This window comes from Hylaeus anthracinus, unplaced genomic scaffold (assembly GCF_026225885.1).
Source record: "Hylaeus anthracinus isolate JK02 unplaced genomic scaffold, UHH_iyHylAnth1.0_haploid 11982, whole genome shotgun sequence".
Taxonomy (NCBI): Eukaryota; Metazoa; Arthropoda; class Insecta; order Hymenoptera; family Colletidae; genus Hylaeus; species Hylaeus anthracinus.
In genome coordinates, this window is record NW_026534330.1 from 4,704,575 (window position 1) to 4,722,245 (window position 17,671).

General features: G+C 39.4%; 4 protein-coding genes and 1 long non-coding RNA gene across 8 annotated transcripts in view; 2 read left to right on the forward strand and 3 right to left on the reverse strand.

Moving 5' to 3' along the window:
* Positions 1-7,578, reverse strand: part of LOC128886484 (uncharacterized) — a 10,574-nt gene extending 2,996 nt beyond the window's left edge. Inside the window, exons 1-2 of the mRNA XM_054141411.1 lie at positions 7,087-7,578; positions 259-557 (exon numbers count right to left, since the gene is read on the reverse strand). Of these exons, the coding sequence (XP_053997386.1) occupies positions 259-557; positions 7,087-7,200 (413 nt within the window). The 5' untranslated portion in view covers positions 7,201-7,578. The remainder of the gene's footprint in view (positions 1-258; positions 558-7,086) is intronic.
* LOC128886485 (uncharacterized) lies at positions 1,141-6,002 on the forward strand. 4 transcript variants are annotated; one of them, XR_008459848.1, is made up of 4 exons: positions 1,146-2,831; positions 3,322-3,738; positions 4,698-5,731; positions 5,790-6,002. It is a non-coding gene; the product is annotated as an uncharacterized LOC128886485 (long non-coding RNA). The 4 variants fall into 4 exon arrangements; XR_008459845.1 differs by having other exon boundaries at positions 1,141-2,831; positions 4,698-6,002; XR_008459846.1 differs by lacking the exons at positions 4,698-5,731; positions 5,790-6,002 and having other exon boundaries at positions 1,141-2,831; positions 3,322-3,478; positions 3,538-3,851.
* Positions 7,579-8,386: 808 nt separating the features above from the next.
* LOC128886309 (G1/S-specific cyclin-E1) lies at positions 8,387-12,320 on the reverse strand. Its single transcript, XM_054141026.1, has 3 exons — positions 11,326-12,320; positions 10,248-10,860; positions 8,387-10,168 (listed from the first exon to the last, which is right to left on the reverse strand). Exons 1-3 carry the CDS (start codon positions 11,337-11,339, stop codon positions 9,422-9,424), a joined length of 1,374 nt encoding a protein of 457 aa, XP_053997001.1. The 5' UTR covers positions 11,340-12,320; the 3' UTR covers positions 8,387-9,421.
* Positions 12,321-13,562: 1,242 nt separating this feature from the next.
* LOC128886072 (protein limb expression 1 homolog) lies at positions 13,563-15,814 on the forward strand. The gene is made up of 4 exons (XM_054140628.1): positions 13,563-13,897; positions 14,111-14,298; positions 14,377-14,723; positions 14,798-15,814. The coding sequence occupies exons 2-4, from the start codon at positions 14,142-14,144 to the stop codon at positions 15,200-15,202; spliced, it is 909 nt and encodes a 302-aa protein (XP_053996603.1). The 5' UTR covers positions 13,563-13,897; positions 14,111-14,141; the 3' UTR covers positions 15,203-15,814.
* On the reverse strand, positions 15,758-17,463 carry LOC128886075 (ATP-dependent Clp protease proteolytic subunit). The gene is made up of 4 exons (XM_054140631.1): positions 16,911-17,463; positions 16,619-16,753; positions 16,066-16,456; positions 15,758-16,005 (listed from the first exon to the last, which is right to left on the reverse strand). Exons 1-4 carry the CDS (start codon positions 16,947-16,949, stop codon positions 15,854-15,856), a joined length of 717 nt encoding a protein of 238 aa, XP_053996606.1. The 5' UTR covers positions 16,950-17,463; the 3' UTR covers positions 15,758-15,853.
* Between the last annotated feature and the right edge of the window lie 208 nt (positions 17,464-17,671).

Here is a 17,671-nt window from a genome sequence, read left to right on the forward strand (position 1 = left end):
TCCTGAGCAGTCTGAAGCTCGTTGAACGAGTGGTTTTGACTGAGGTCCTGGGTAACGTCAAGCGCTTTGAATGAATGGTTTGGACTGATGTCCTCAGTAGTCTGAAGCTCGTTGAGCGAGTGGTTTTGACTGAGGTCCTGGGTAACGTCAACCGCTTTTAATGTATGGTTTGAACTGATGTCTTGAGTAGTCTGAAGCTCGTTGAACGATTGGTTTTGACTGAGGTCCTGGGTAACCTCAAGCGCTTTGAATGAGGACTCCTCCTCACTGCTGAGGCGTATGGTTGCGCAACCGAGGATCAAGTCTTCGACGCCATGTATACTGTTGTTTAAATAGGAAGTATCTGTGACCTGATTGGGACTCTGGGGCACGGAGTCTGGGCATATGCCGCTGCTGCTCTTGGTGCTGAGGCTGCTGGTGAGACTTTGGAAACTGCTGGCCGAGGACAGAGACTCTGGGGCCGAGTAGGTGACCGATCCAACGTCGGCGAACTCTCGGGCGAACCGAACCTTCACCTCATGCTCTGCTGTTTTTTGTAGTGAATTGTCGCTGACGCTCTGCTGGGCAGAAGAGAATGTAATTAATTAAAGTTGAAGTTGGTTCCGTTTACATGATTTAAAAATATTAATGGTTAAGGTTTCAGGAGTAGGTGATGAACGTGGAATAAATCTCCAAGATTGAACTATTAACCCACATTGGTTAACAAGAATCTACACTAACCTTTACGCTACTACAAGTGTACAGAAATTGCAAGTATTCTTTCCAACCGACCGTCACAGAAATTAACAAAAGAATCCACAAATGGCACTTATCCTGATCAACATACTATCCTACTTAACAGGAAATAGACACAAATCTCAATCATGGTGTATCGGTACCACTGGAAATCAGTTTGCAATCATTCAGCACCATACCTCACGTCGATAAACACAACTCTATGCTGAGGTCTACGCTATTCCAATCCTACACCAGTCACAACTGTTGCTCCGAACTCATGAACATAGAAATAAACATAGTATACTCTACAAATTTCTACAAACTCTCTTCAATCCTCAAACGTCGAGAACTACGCAGAAATGGGCAAGTCGCAGGCAATAACGCATAGAGTCTGACGCAAAATACCGGTGGCGTAGGCGACAACGTCCTTGTTGGTATCGCGGCAGCGCGATGCAGCAGCTTATTGATATATTCCATTTCCCGTGGACACGTAGAGTTCACTGTGCGTGTCTAGCGACCAGTTCGTCGTCCACTGAAGCGAATCAGCTGACGCCTAAGCGAACCTCGCGGATTTCTTTCAGAAATTGCGCAACTGTTGCTGTTCGCTGCGACTAATAATAAAATATAGGGGCAGGGAGCGCGAAGGATTTTGTTTTGCTGGATCTTGCGCCAGTCTCGAGCGAGTATCCATGCCAAGAACAGTTATGAGCGAACCGGTGCTCGTCTAGTCGAGGCAAAAACTTGCACGAAGAATCATCGACACTGTTACGTGGTCTCAGCGCGCCGCAACAAGTCACCGTGGTAATTTGCAGGAGACACCTTGGATATCGACAGTTTGTACAGATTTTCTAATTCTATTCCCGTTTTTAGATCTATTTTAATCCCAATCTGGTTAATTATAATTATAATCTGTTAATCTTACTGTGTTTGTTTTTACTTCGCGTATGTTTGATAAAGACCATCTCAAGGCAAATTTCTAAATTGGGCATCCCTATCTTACCAAATTGAGTTTCGAAATGGTGACCTTTAATCTCGTGCATCGTGTCTCGGGGGGGAGATTCGCGCCTCACCTTACGTAAACCACTGATTTCAAGAGAATCTTTAGTCTATCGATCGTTGAGCACTTGGTGCTCAGTGTGAATGTAAAACGAAGCGTTTCGGAGCGATTCAAAGTAGAGTTTGGACTACTTGTCGACTCTTTTTATATTCGAACACTTCAGTGATTCAAATATTCCACAAATATGATTGGAGTGTTTTACACGTATGATGAACATTTAAATCGTATGATGTGGACTATATAAATCAAGTTCTTCAAATTCATTATTCTTATTTGAGCTACCATATTCGACTACACTGTTTGAATAGCGGCACTTGAATACTGAAACATTGCTTTGTTCGTAACACTTGCACGCCTATAAAATATACTAAGCTTAATTTTATTCGGATAGTCCCAGCCCTAATTCAAAGCGATTTATTACGAGATTACCTTGCGGACAAAGTTCCCCATGACTTCCCAAAGGACCTCCACTTTCGGCTGTCACTGGCGGGCCGATACGAACCCATATTTACACGCGGGTTCATGGAACCCCACGTCGTGAACTTTCTCACTTCCCCACCTATGCATCCTCGCCCCTGACACGCTTATTTTCGACCATACCGAAACATCTTTCGTTTGCCATTCACCCCTTTCCGCTTTTGTGTATTTTTTTCCCGCCCGTTTCTTCTCATTTCTACAGCCGTAGGTTTGCTCCAGTTTCCCCGTTGAACAAGCTCCTCGGACGGAACCGATTGTTTTTAAAAAGGGGGCCATTGTTCACTTTATCGCAATCAATGCGGAGTGTTTCCTCGGAATAATTGTGAAGTTTTGTTAACCTTGGAGTTAAAATGGAACTCCGCTTTATTAGAAAATAAAGTGGATTAATTTCCTAATAACGTACAATTTTAATAGACCTCCAAAAGGCATAGCCTTGATTCGAGGCGGCGCCTCTTAGACAGAATTCACCGTATACTGGCCTACTTTGCCTGATCAAATTTGGTATGGTGACTTTTTTCAAGTGGGGACACATCGATGCCAAATTTGTCAAGAAACCTCAAGAAGAACACTTTTACACAGGGTATGCCGTGCAATATTGACAACTATTTTTTAAACCGAAATCGAAAACTTCATGTGTTCTAAACCAACACTAGGAAAGTTCTACGCCAACGTTGTTTTTCTCTGTAGGAAACAAACGCATTTAGAAAGTAGAACATGTAAACCACACAGTAATTCCGTACGCTAACCGCCGCATGCGTGCAAGCTTCTATGTACTTACGCTGGTCTCCTCGTTTCGCGAAATGCAATATTGAATTCTATGAATGTTAATTAAATTTTGTACGCAGAATTCTCCTTATAACACAATAGAATTATATAACACAATAGAATTATTTTACCATTTTTCGGAAAGCAAGAATCAAACATGACACTCATCAAATTTATCTAAATTGTGAGATCCACGCGATTACTGAATATATTCAGTTGATGTGCTCGTAGTGCATAACGTCGTACATATGCTAGCGTTTCGGTGTGGCAATTAACGCGCTAATGGCTGTTTTATCCCTGCATAGCAATTAAGGCGCCTTTCAAAAGCACGAAACTGATTGACATCATACTGTAAACAGACGAACGCGAATACCGTATGTAAGTGAACAAGTGCAACGAAACCAGGGATGGATCTACCATAAAACTATAAAATACTATTCGAACGACGATTCGACACCTTTGGTAGGGTCGAACAATTTCATAATAATAATTTTCTATTCGTAATTCTCATTTCAGAAAAGGAAAGAGCTCGATATAATTAGCTCCCATGCCTTGATTAGTCTAGATCCGTCACTGAGCGAAACAAAGGAGCAGGCGTGCATTGTTTACCTACGACATTTTTCAAACGCGAAAAGCAGCTGGTAACAAAAGAAGCTCATCCCACACTCTCGTAAGCGTACAATGAGTAACTTCGATTATGGACTCGCGGGAAATCGATCGAAGTAGGTACAGAAACATCCGTAGACATTTAAAGAGAAACATTTTCGAGCGCGTTATGTGATAAATAAAACCGTCATTTAAATTTAATGAGTTGATCTCTATACAGAGATTTATTCGTCACCTCTTATTCGAATCGAAATCTGTTCATATCTTGGTAAAAACACAGTGTCGATGCTTCACTCCTGGAGCACCACGAATTATAAGGACATTTCCGCGAACCGTGACGACTATACCGTGCGCTTTTACTTGTTAATGTACGGTATAAACTGAACGCGTTCACTCGAGCAAACCGTATCCGAGGCATTCAAGCGAACGAAGCGATGCGATCAGAAACGATTCACTTCGAAACTCGAGAAGCTCGCGCTCTCCTTATTCGGAGCGTTCTTGACATCATCGAGACCACAACACTCGCATTCGCATGAGTCATTCCCATCTGGCCGCGATGACAGGGAAAAAGAGTAAGTGGGCGAAGTGATACCTCTCACAGGGGTGTGTCTCTCTCATCCCCTGTGCTCTCTTAACCTGTCTTAAGCATCGCGAACACGATTGGTATAGACAGTGGCGGATCAAGACTTATTGGAGTTATTTTCTTTTACTTCTCTGACATACTTAACAAAAGGCAAATGATGTTAAAAAATGTCGACAATCTTCAAGACCAAGAAAGGTTGTCCTATAATTCTGAATAGTGATTCGATTATAAACTGAAGAAATAAAGGAGACCCTTGGGGCAGAGATGGGCAAAATTTTTTCTTTGGAAAATGTTCTAAAGACGAAACGAGACAAACATATCGGCAAACTTCAGATTTATTCGAAGCCTAGGGTTTTGCCCATCAGTGCCTTGGGGGGCCTCCAACGTAGATGCTTCCTTAGATCCGCCCCTGCGTACAGATATCATCCTGACTCTGCTCAGTTCCATTCGATCCGACATAAGAACGAAAAAACCTTATGTCTGGGTCGACAGGTACCAACACCCACGCAGTCTGTTCGTCTCCACGATAGATTCCCCGGAAAGACCACGGCACTCACCGAAGGTGACGATCAACGGAAGATATCTCTGGCAGAAATTCTAATATTAGCGCAGCGCATTCTCCAGTCGATACTCTAGACATCCACCACTACCACTGGCTGGCACGCGCGACAGAGATGGAATATAAGTGTGAGTATGCGTGTGTGCACGCGACGAAGCTTGCGCTACTGGGAAAACGCTGCACAGCGTCTCACCTCACCTTTGGAAAGAACGATTTCGCAATCCCGTGACCAGGCGTCGCGGTTAGACGGCGTCGAACGTGAACCGTAAATCTATGCCGCAAAATAAGACAACCGGCAACGTGAGAGTCATCGCCACCGTTCTGCTACGATAATACGCGTACTAACACTTGCTATGCCCTACTGTCCTAACGCCGAACCGCGCACACGCCGCACAGGGCATTATGCTACGGAGATCACCAACTATGGAAGTGGTGGGATACGACGATTCGAGGCACGTCAGAGGTGCGACCGGCGTGGCGCTATCTGGAGTGACACGTGGATACTCGTTAATCTCAGGCTCGAATACTCTGCTGGTAAATTGAGCTTCGATCGAGAAAAATTGAATTTTAATCCGTTCGTATCCGAGAGCATTTGGTATGAAGTAATGGTGTACAAGGCTTGAGCCTTAGGGATCTTTAGCTCATACCTCAAACTATATTTGGCTTCTGAAATTAATTCTATCATTAGTGAACGCTACTAGAGTTCCAACTGTATCTACTTTGATGTGAGAAATCGTAAAATTGTCATAAACAGATTGCACATAGGCTATATTACTGCTTTAAAACCGTAATTGGATTAAATCACGCGGTAGGAGGTCGAGGCTCAACCTTCAAAGCTGAGTCCTCAAAGCTTGCGTATAATGCTAGTCTTCAAGGCTAGTGGGTTATAGTATTTGTGGCTTGAAACTTGGCTCGAGCTTCCCAGTCCATCTCAACACATTGTCAACAGGGGTCATTGACAATAGAGGTATTTAAAACACCTGAAAACTGTATGTATAAAATTAATATAAATTTCTACTTTTCAGATTAAAAGCAACTATTCTTTATGCGTGAAAGTTGTGTAGAACATATCTGTACAATATCTGAATTAAAGATGTAAAACTACTACACAGTTTTAGACGAGTATCTTTAATGAAAACTTTTAGTTACGTTAATTTCGATTTTATGTAGATGTAATGCCATTACTTCTAACGATATGTATCCTCTAAATAGTGGATAATGAATATATTTTTCAAGTTATCCTTATTAAATCGACACTTTCTCTCGAGTGGAGATAGTGACGCGGTTAGAAGTAGTTAGAGCGCGATCGAGCTCCATGTATGGTAGATAAGATTAACTCGATAGAGGAGATTGCCAAACACTTGCAATCTAATGTGTATTAAGTAGCTGTTTGTAAGAGATCATTAGAAATGATTTTTAATATACTTTCTCCGAACTTCGTTGCACAATAATTCGTTATAACGCGATTAAAGTATAAATTTACGAAACAGATACGTAAATAAAATTCATAGACGCGTATGTCTATAAAGAATAAAAAATGATATACTTACAAAAAGATCGCGTCTTTCATCGATATATATTACGCAATTTCTGTAAACAGAAACGGGAATGCGTTTTTTCTCTAGTATTGCATAGAACCGGTTCAACGGATAAACCAGGTTTTCTTTCGTGGGCGCGAAAAATGGAAAATCTTTTTACGAACGGGTTCCTCGTCCTGTAGATCGAATGGTAAATAACTGTACTCTCCTTAATTTATTATTCCGCCTGCGCGACGGATATTAGGATATCTACGAATATGTAAGGGTCTACAGTTATGCAGTGTCTCATCTAAGGTATTACAATTCGTTTCCTCAGCGATTGTTACGTGTAGCTCCGAGTTTTAAAAGAACGATAAATAATTTTGTTACCATTTGCGATGTCTCTCTCTTCGAGGAGACATCTAATTTTCTTCGTGACAAAATATGTAATTTCGTGAAATTTACGCGAGTGTGCATATCCTTTTCGTACGTCAAAGAAATGCTCCCGCACGAGAAGCGAAACTTATTTTGGTTTCAAGGTGCTTCTGGAGATTCAGGGTTTATTTATAGGGATCCTCCGGCTGTTAGCGACTGTTAGCAATAAAAACGAGAGAAAAGACCCAACAGGGAGGGGGAAGGGCATTGGTAGAAGATAAAAACGACGAATATGCGAATAACATTAAGGTGTCTTGTAAACAGTATTTATACAAAATTTTGTTCCTCGTCGAGGAATACTGCCTGCAGCTTCGATACTCCTGGCGTTCAAGTAAGTTAAGGATAGATAATATCTTGAATGTATAGATACCTTGCAACGAGGAGGTTGCAGAGGAGGTGAATTATGAAGGGATGCCGTGATTTCTCGAAGCACAACCCTGGTGCCTTCTCGAACTGAACCACTGATACTCCTTGGGTTCGACATCCCGGCGATACGAATCAAACTTTTCCCAGATGCGTTGTTTGGTTCATCAAACGTGCTCGTTGCTGCACTATCGTCGAATACAAATCCAGAATTCACGTTGATCGGTGAAACGTTTCGCACACAGAGACCACTTAAAATTTATCGGTGTAAGCATTCACACTCTCTTCTACGACGCTGGGAACAAAGAGACGATTTGCTTCGAGCATGCATTCATGGCAAGTTTCACAATCACTTCGGGTCACGTTTAATCGTGTGGGTTTGGAGTAATATCAGGACGCGTGTATAACTGAAACCTCGTCGAAATAACGCGAATAGGTTCCACGATACCGCCAACGTTACGATGTTTAGCATGCAACCGCTTTCTTAACGGCCGTATCTGGCGTTTGACAACTTGAATGCGAAGAAACCAGCCAATCGCAGCGTTTCTCGACGAAACGTTGTGGCGCTAGTGTGCTGTTTTCGCGGTTGGTAATATCGATTCCCACGTTCGATCGGTCATCGACCATAGCACACTGGCGCCGTGATGGACACTCGTAGGATTTTTCCTTCGAGGAATTCCTTTCTGCGCATGCGTACGCTGACGTCACAGCTACATGTCGTCTGCTACCATACATGTATCCGAACCGCCAGAGGAGGTGCATTTAAGGGGCCTGTGCAATTTTCCCGCGTTTTTAACGGACAAATTAAGTACAAGAGTGTTAGTGTTCCTGAGTGTAATATTAGGGAAAATTTAAAAAAAATGGATAATGAACCGTAGCCGTCCACGTCAGGAATCATCGAGGAAAAGAAGAGGACATTATATTTTGTTCCTTACTGGGATCCAATGGTACCCTAAATTTTAAGTAAGTGTATACAGCAGTGAGGACTGCAACGCTCACTCCAATGCGCATGATCAGGAAAAATCCCACGAATGTCCATCACTGCTGGCGCCTCGTAGGCAGAGTTGCCAGAATTGCCGCAATTTTCGCACATACGTGTTTTCATTTATTTAATATTTGTTGTACATATACAACGAGAAACAAAAGTTTCAATAGAAATTCAAAATCACCTGGCGGGCCGCGTGTTGGCCAGGACTGATTTGGACGCCAGTTTACGTTACATAAAGTAGTAATAAAATATTATAAAAATGAATTGAATGTACACTTCGCGGCCACAACGTTTCAGGCCGCGCATGCGCAAATATGGCGGTAAATCTGGCACTTGGATCATTCGTCGAACGAACGCGCCTAGACTCGAATGTGATCGATATTTTGTGAACCTCGTCACTGTATTATTTAAACATGACAGTACGTGTAATGACAGAACTCTTCAATTCAATTTTAAGATTTACAAATGTTTATTGTCAAATTTTTCATACAAATGTGTATAAATCACCGCGTCACTACGTGCATGGCAGTGTACATGGATCACGAAGATTCAATCCTATTCAATAATTAGTAGTCTTATACTTCGCATTCACATTCATCCCCTCGCACCCTCTCAGCTATTTTTTTTCATGTTTTTTCTATGCTTATTATTAGTACCTCACAATGTACATATACATAAAAATACATTCACCCAGCTCAATAACGCATTGTTATAATACGTTGCGTTAAGATAAAGCGAGTTATATAAAAGAATACTATTCACAATGTTCTCCTTGTAACTAATAAAAACAGTTTGTTTTAAGGACACTTTTCGCAGGCACTAATGTTATCTGGATTTGTGATAATAGTAAAGATTATTCATTATTAATTCATCCTAACATATTAATATAATTCAACAAGTTTCACTGCAGGGGTATAATCACAGAACTTAGCCATAGGCTTCTATGTAAGTTTACGTTTCTTCACACAAGGCACTTGTTCTTTAAACGTCTACGATAAAACAAGTAATATTAAATAGATTCGGTGCCACTTTGGGCACTATAGAAAATGGTTAACACCTTGTACTGTAAGTCTTATTATTACAAATAGAAGTACCATTGCGCGAAACAATGGATTTAAATGGGAAGCACCGTATTATTTACGAAATATACAGTATATACTGTCGTTATCGTGCACTAATGCAATCCCTTACTTACTACCGCATGTGCGATTTTACACAAGGCAGGACAGTTTGAAGCATTTACATGATATTTCCTAGTAGACATATACACTACCGTGTCTAGTTAAAATCATTCACCAGCAGTTAATAAACAAAACACTCCACGTTAAAGGATGAAGTGTTTGTCATTATTTAATTATGTATACGGATGTAACTGTGGTGGAGGATGCGATGGTGAGGTTGAATTCTTTTGACTACTAGATGGTGGAGTTAAGAGACCACTTTCATTTGGGCTCTGTCTACCAGATTCGGTGTTCGAATCGGATTCGTTTACATCACCAGAAGGGACTTCATCCCCCAATCGTTGCTGTGCCCTTTCTAACATATTCAAATCGACTACATGAGTTTGTATACGATGCGATTCGTCCATTACTATATTAGGGACTGTTGCCCTGAGTCCAGATCCAGAATGAGACTCTACAGGTGGTATTGCGGATCTTAAAAGGAACTGAGAACCTTCTTCTGCTGCTGTTATTGCAAATGGTGTAATCCATTTGACACATGCTGCAAGTTGATCCCATGGAATGCGTGATACTCTCAAAGCACATTCCCTTCCTTGTGTATGATAGATGGCTGCTGCTGCAATGTGACTATAGGAGAACTTCAAACTTCCTTCATCTAAAGTAGCCAGATCTATCAATTGAGCTGCTTGGGAATATTGTAAACCCCCATATTGAGGATAAATAAAAGCATTTGGCCTTGACCAATCACCCGATTCAATTTGCATATAAATATTAAGCCAACCAGGAGCAGTGATGGGAGATAAACTCCATCCAAGGCCTTTTAAAATTACTAATTCCTTCCCTAAAATTTCTTCCTCTGTGCATGCGCCATCAGTTACATATGCAAACTCAGCTATTTTAGGTGGATATATTTCTTCAACCTATAAACAAAAATCAGTTTCATTAAATTAATTGATTAATTTAAATATAATATAAAAGAAACTGAAACAAAGTACAAACCTTGGCAGCTATAAAAAGACAGGTGATGCCTATTAATTGCAACTGATTTTTGGGTACATTTTGATGTATGGACAAATATCTGTCTATGTAATCCATTGCAAGATAATAAGTTTCTCTATGTAGCTTGTATACTTCGCAAACTTCAATTAACCAATCCAACAAAATTGCCCGCATTCGTGGTTGTAATGTTGGATGCCTTTGAAACAATTGTGGATTCCTCTGGGTAATGGTCTTTTGATCTCCCAAGCACATGAGAGACCAGACCTGAGAACCATCAGCCCAAGAAAATGAAGGCAATGGACTTGGCCTGTTTGTTACATTTGTAGAAGATGAAGGAGTTAAAAAACAGGTAGCACTTCGTAGTTCAGACCATGTGGCTGGCTCTTGTTGCTCCTTCAATGGAGACACTTGATGTGGTGTACATGAATTTTCTAATGAATGTACTGTATGACATGATTCTGTGTATGATGCATTTGACAATGCCGGTACTTTACTAGGCGGATACACATTTTCAGAATCCTCAGAGATTTCTGTTGTACGCCTTTTGCGTTTTAAAGATTGTGTTACCACTTTGCCCCCTTGCAAGTAAGTCTGTGACTTCTTTCCCTGTAAACTGTATAGACAAAAAAGAAGGAACTTTTTATTTTTGTCATCCCAGTACTTCTAAATATTCATTTAAATTGAATAAACCGAATGTAATGTTATTACATAGTAGATGAAAGGCACTTTTGGAGTATAATAGAGAAGTACGTCATAGAACGTATAATATTTTTTTTAGAACCATACACGTCATACAGATACTTTACAAAGTAACACAGCTACTCATAAATATCTCACAAAACAATAAATTAAAAATTTCTACGCATATTATTGGTATAATATTCGTAGAACTCTTGAGAAGTGAGTACAAATTAAAAAAGGTTATACACGCATATTTCAGCATTTTTTTCAGAATCAAGAATTGCAAAAACTCGCTCAGATCAATGAAATCTATTCTAAATAACTTGAAAATACTCGTACTAAAATAACAAGGAAAACTAACGGAATTTCACGGCCAAATGAAAAGTCGTTCACTCACCTCGTCTGTGGCATCTTGCTGCAAAATTGTCGACGTGTTCAGAAAATATTTCGAACGGTAACGGGCGTTTTTAATTTGAACACAAATTGACTGATGGTTCGATTGAACGTCCCACGAATTTTTACAAAATACGCACGAGAATTTTCCCAGGAAAACGCCGAAAAGTAAAAGAGCGCGCGAAACTTACACGCACCCGATCGCCATCATGCACGTATACTTGGCTGCCTTTGATTCGATATTTTATATAATAACTTTTCACCCGCGACGAGTTCCGTTGCACAAATATTCCTTCGAGTCCTTTCTAAAATTATTTCAAGCCTCGTGGTATCACAGAATGGTAAATCTTCGGAAAAATAAGGGACGTGGAAGTCGAAGCGCGGGAGACCAGCGCGCGAAACGATGACCAACCCCTGCTTGCAATCTGGCACTGTCACGCCCTCTATATGTATACCATAACCTCAAAGGGGGAAAAAAATTCCAAATTTCCGCTCAACACCTTCTTCGAAGTCCAATTATTTAATTCCCGTGGGTAAACACCATTACTTTCACGGACACGAGTCGAAATTAAGGACTATGCAAACATGGTGCTGCATTGGCGTCCTATGACAGACGCTTGGTTGTCCAGACACTTTTCCGTAGTAAAATCTCGTGGAAATCCGTATAAATCACAGTCCTTTAACCAGGGGAGTCGTGTTTTACCCTGGCGATGCGATACATTCGTTTCAAAACCCAAAATACATCATTTAGACGATGCATAAATCCGAGGAGTTGCGGCACCCACGCGTACTGCGCATCTGTGTTTCCCGCTCGATTATACCGCGAATTTTTCAGGGAAACACACGAAAATATGGTCACACTTTAACACACGGTGCACAGGTCGAGTAGAACAGGCTTACAAACGCGTGAAAACATGCACGTGCACACAGAATAATGCTTTTAAAACGAGAACTGTCGTTTATGAATTACTTTCGCGGGAACGCCAAACCTGTGGTCACCGGCCGTGTATACGCGGCGCTGCTGTGCTATCCACGCGCGTTTCCTATTGGCCGTTACGAGAAACACAGCTGGCGCTCAGCTGATCTGTCGTAACGCACACCAATGCGGTACTATGCACGCATGCACTTACGCCCGTGACCACGCGGGAAATGTGCGCGCGTAAATTGTTAACCGCGATCGGGAACCATGGAAATAAAAACAAGACCGCCCTGCCACGTATCTTGCCTACCTGGTGTCTTGCAAGTTAGAAGTTAGGCTACTTCGCAGCGTTTGCTTATTTATTAGGGGACAACGAAAGTAACTGTACTTCAGTGGTGCATTACATCTTCGTAGGACCCAAGACACAATGGAATTTAGGGGGGCCTCTTTAGGAGGCAATAAAATTTTACCTGTTCGGACTTTGTGTAGTCTTTGCGTTGAGAATTGTATATCTAGTGTAACTTTTTAGTAGGAATTATTGACAGATTGTTCGACAGAATGTTTAATATAATAGGTAGTTAATTTTCTCTTTTAGTTAGTCGATTAAATCTAATTTTTTGGGATGTTAGAAATGAATTCATGGTATCAGTGTGTATGCATCAACATAAATGTATTGCGTAGATGTACTTCTAGTTTCTTTCGTATACTACATCGGAAAACAGCAATGATTTTCCTAAATATTACAATTATTGTTAACGAATATTACCATCAAACACAAGAATGATAAGTGCGGTTACTACTTTTCATCCAGCCCTCTTTTATCAACAGATCATTGCGGTTTCAGAAGTAATTCACGCATGGCGCTAGATTCGCAATTGCAGTTTCGAAGAAGCTTCAACTGTCGAGTGTAAACGTCTCTGTGCCATTTCTATTAGTTCATGTATTTCACTAAGAACACATGTAACATTGTCAGATGTAATAATCTCTTAGATTGAATTAAAATTTGCTGTTCTCAACAGAAACAGAATGAAAAATAACAAATAAGAAATTTCAGTTGTTACAAAGCTTTCAAGCTTTTTCTTTCTTCTTCTGACTGCTTAAGCTCTCTGTTAATAGATTAATAGAGTCTTTCTTCTCCCGAGTGCTTATGACGCCACAGTTTGAGAAACACTAGTATTAATTGCTATAACCTATAACTGTTCATTTTAAATCCTCTTCGAATAGAGGAGAATCAAGACACCCCGTATAATTAGAATAGGGGTTCCACGTGAAACGAATCCGATACTGTTCCTGGTAGAAAGCGTGACGTTCAGTTGGCAAGCCTCGGTGACAATTAGGTAACACGGGGTGCCTGAGTGACACACACAGCCCTGGTTTTCTGGAAATCGTCAGCGGTCCGGGGCCATTAAACGCTTTATATGTATCTTGCAATTTGATCCCGTAGCGCTCGGTGCGCTGATCGGAGAGTAATTTACGCGAATTCCTCGGCATCCTAGTCTCTGAAGGTGGGCCTCCTGGGTTTCGTCTTACGACTGATGCCTTCTGTGTCGCAGCAATTGCTGCACCATCTCGTCACACGCACGACAATCGGGAGCCGTCAGATCCAACATCTCAGAAACACGGTCCTCGCTAACATTGTTCCGCTGACTTTAACTACGTACGTAGACACCTCGTACCTTGTTCATTCACTGTTATCGTATCGTTGATCCATTCTCAATTGGAGCATCGAACGAACAACTGTATTTACGCGCTGTCAATTACTTGCTCTTTTTTATTTCGAGTCACTACTCCTTTTATTTCTGCAGTTTACAGTAATATTATCAAAGAATGTACTTTGTCAATTGTTTTTATGAAATGATCATGCTTTCAGAACGTAAATGTACATGAGCTTGTGAAAGGTGATGCAGGGCATTATGCCGGTTAAAACAAAATCCCGTGTTCCTGAAAATATGGGGATCACTGGTGGACTGGTAGATGCCAGGGATAAACAAGTGTTGAAGGAAGCTGTGGAGGCTGTTGTTAATAGCTTTGCAAAGCATACTCAAGGCTATGGAAGAGGTAATCAAATAATAATCAAATTTTCTTAATATAAAATTAACTATACTGATTACTTATTATTTACTATTTTTATTATAGTAAATGTAGTAGAAGCACTACAAGAATTTTGGCAAATGAAACAGAGCAGAGGAACTGAGCTAAGGAATGGAGCTTTAGTTATTTATGAATCTGTTCCTGGTACCAGTCCGCCTTACGTTTGTTATGTGACTCTTCCTGGAGGATCATGTTTTGGTAGCTTCCAAAACTGTCCCACTAAAGCGGAAGCCCGTAGATCGGCAGCAAAAATTGCGTTAATGAATTCTGTTTTTAATGAGCATCCTGCAAGAAAAATAACAGATGATTTCATAGAGAAAGCTGTTGCAGAAGCAAGAGCTAGCTTTGCCAAGCCTTCTGCACCATCTAACAATGTTGGTAACCAAGCGCAAGTACGTTGTTTGCTTATATATTTGAGTATATTTAAGCATCTTAGATTGCTATTTAAGTTGCTCTCTATTTGTAGGGAAATGGAGACGAGAAAGAGGATCCGAACATAGGTATAGGGGCGTTTCGTTTTATGTTAGAATGCAATCGTGGAAGAACAATGCTAGAATTTCAAGAGTTAATGATAGTCTTTCAATTACTTCATTGGAATGGATCTTTGAAAGCTATGAGGGAAAGGCAATGCAGTAGACAAGAAGTAGTGGCTCATTACAGTCATAGAGCTTTGGATGACGATATGCGTAGCCAAATGGCGTTAGATTGGGTAGCAAGAGAGCACGAAAGCGGCGGTGGCGTTGTCGCCATGGAACTGGCATTAGCTGAAAGAGAGCTTGAGGCGGCACGGTTAGCTGGCAGGGAACTTCGATTTCCTAAAGAGAAAAAAGATATATTGATGCTTGCTCACGCTCAAGTATGCCCCCAGTGATTTTAATAGAAGGATAATGCGATTTAAGAACATATATGGAACTGGTTTTGCAAAAGCTGGTGTTAAGGGAATATATGTTTTTTTAATGAGATGTTGTAATGTCGCTATAACGTGAAGTGCTTTATCATTGTTTAGCATTGAGACACGTAAACAATTCCGTCCTTTCTACGAAGAATTTTTGGTGATAATAGATTATTAATGGGATTATAAACTTGACGTATTTTTAAGAATACTTTAAGCGAGTAACTGCCAATTTTTAAATCAAAATTATTCATAATTTGTATATACATACGTTTTGATACAAAATCTCGTCTTCCATTACTACTTTATGCAGTCTTTCCTATAATCATAGCATTATATATTTTTATCATACAACAAGAAATGCTTAGTGATATATTGTGCTTGTTCGAGGAATTATGTCAAAGTGATTTGAATGATTTGTTATTAAAATATTAATTCATATGTTTATCATCTACGAAGTCGTCGTTCTATATTTTATACGTACGTAAAGTTTACGAAATACGAGCAAAACGCATACGATATAGATTGTAATTGTCTTAAAAATATTTTATTACTATTTTTAGATATTGATAAATACATGTTTTAATAAAATTTCGTAATTTTAATTAGGTTTATCTCCTAATCCTAGTATCAAGGTTGCAAAGTGGCCTCAAGAGAAGTTTCTGTTAACTTTGTAGTATCTTCTTCTTCCTCTTGCAAAGGATGAGTTAGTACTTTATCTATTATTCCAAATTCCTTTGCTTGAAATGGACTCATGAAATTATCCCTTTCCATAGAACGTTCTGTAAAATTATAATACATTGAAAAAAGCTGAACTAACATAGCTCTATAAATTGACATACCTATTTTTTCTAGATCCATGCCTGTATGTTTAACATATAAGTTGTTAATTTGCTTTTTGAGCTTTAATATCTCTACAGCTTGTATTTGAATATCTGTAGCCTGGCCAGATACTCCTCCTGATGGTTGATGCGTCATAATTCTTGCATTGGGCAATGAATGACGCATTCCTTTTGCCCCTGCCGCTAATAATAAACTTGCCATTGAACATGCTTGCCCTACACACCATGTTGCAACTGGAGGAAGAACATACTGCATGGTGTCATATATACCAAGACCTGCTGTTACGCTTCCACCAGGTGAATTAATATACATATGAATTGGATTTTTACTACTTTCTGACTGAAGAAACAGCAGTTGAGCAATCACTACGGAAGATACATTATCTGTGATCTATAAAATAATATATTCCTTTTTATTTTAACAAATCCAGACAACTATTTTCAGAGTAGACAAAAAACACATTACAATGTCTTACTAATACTATGATTTTTAGAAGGTTTTAAATTTTAATATAACGTTTTATATATGAATATGACATGTTTTAATTTGTACCGGGCCCATTAGACATATAATCCGTTCCTTTAAAAGACGTGAGTAGATATCGTATGCACGTTCACCTCGTCCACTTTGCTCTACCACAACTGGTACAAAATTTAGGTATCTTTTACTTATGTTTTGACCAGAAACCTATGGAATTCGAAATATTTTTTATTAATATTTTAAATACTAAAGAAACGATTATAATTGGTAGTAATAGTACTCTACGATTAAAGTTTTTAAATATTGAGATAAATGGTGTCACTAAACGATTCTATTATTTTTATCCGTTATATAAAATACTTACTGAAACTTGCAGTAAAGTGCTTATCTTTCGTAATAACATTTTGATAATTTAACGTTTAGTTTCATACAGTACGAATACGTATCAATGCAGAACAATGCTTCGCTTACAAACTTTATAGAATGAATAAGAAATAAAACATAACCTAAACCAAAAGAATTATTTTAAAATGAACTGTTGATCAAGCAATACCAACAAACAGTTCTTCTATGATACGTCAATGATAACTTTATCATAATTAACAAAACGTGTCGAAAATCATTTATTTTTCGTTTAAGAATATTTTATCTTTTGCAGGTTATATTTTATCTCTCTTTAACTTTTGCTTTTTTTTAATACGCGAAAATATTTAGCGTAACTTATTTTTCATATCAAACTATTTACTCGAGCGAATCAGAATATTCAACGGCGAATAATCTTTATCGTATGTCGATTGAGACTAACTTGTTTTAAATGTTTCATAAATAGTCAACTTATTTTTATACGAGTTATTTTTATTTACGTTGTGACAGTTGTGATAACCTAATTATTTTAATAATTTTTCCGTTCTGTATACTATGTACACTGGTATGTGATGAAAGTTTTATCTATAAAACAGTACATGTGAATCGTGCTTTATTATCGTTGTACATGGATAGCATGAACTGACTTCAGATTCTACTATAAAATAAATGTAATTTTGCAATTACAACGAAACTCAAGGCACGTTGCACAGTTCATATTTTCCATAACTGTTACATTAGTTTGGATTCAAGTGTTGTTAA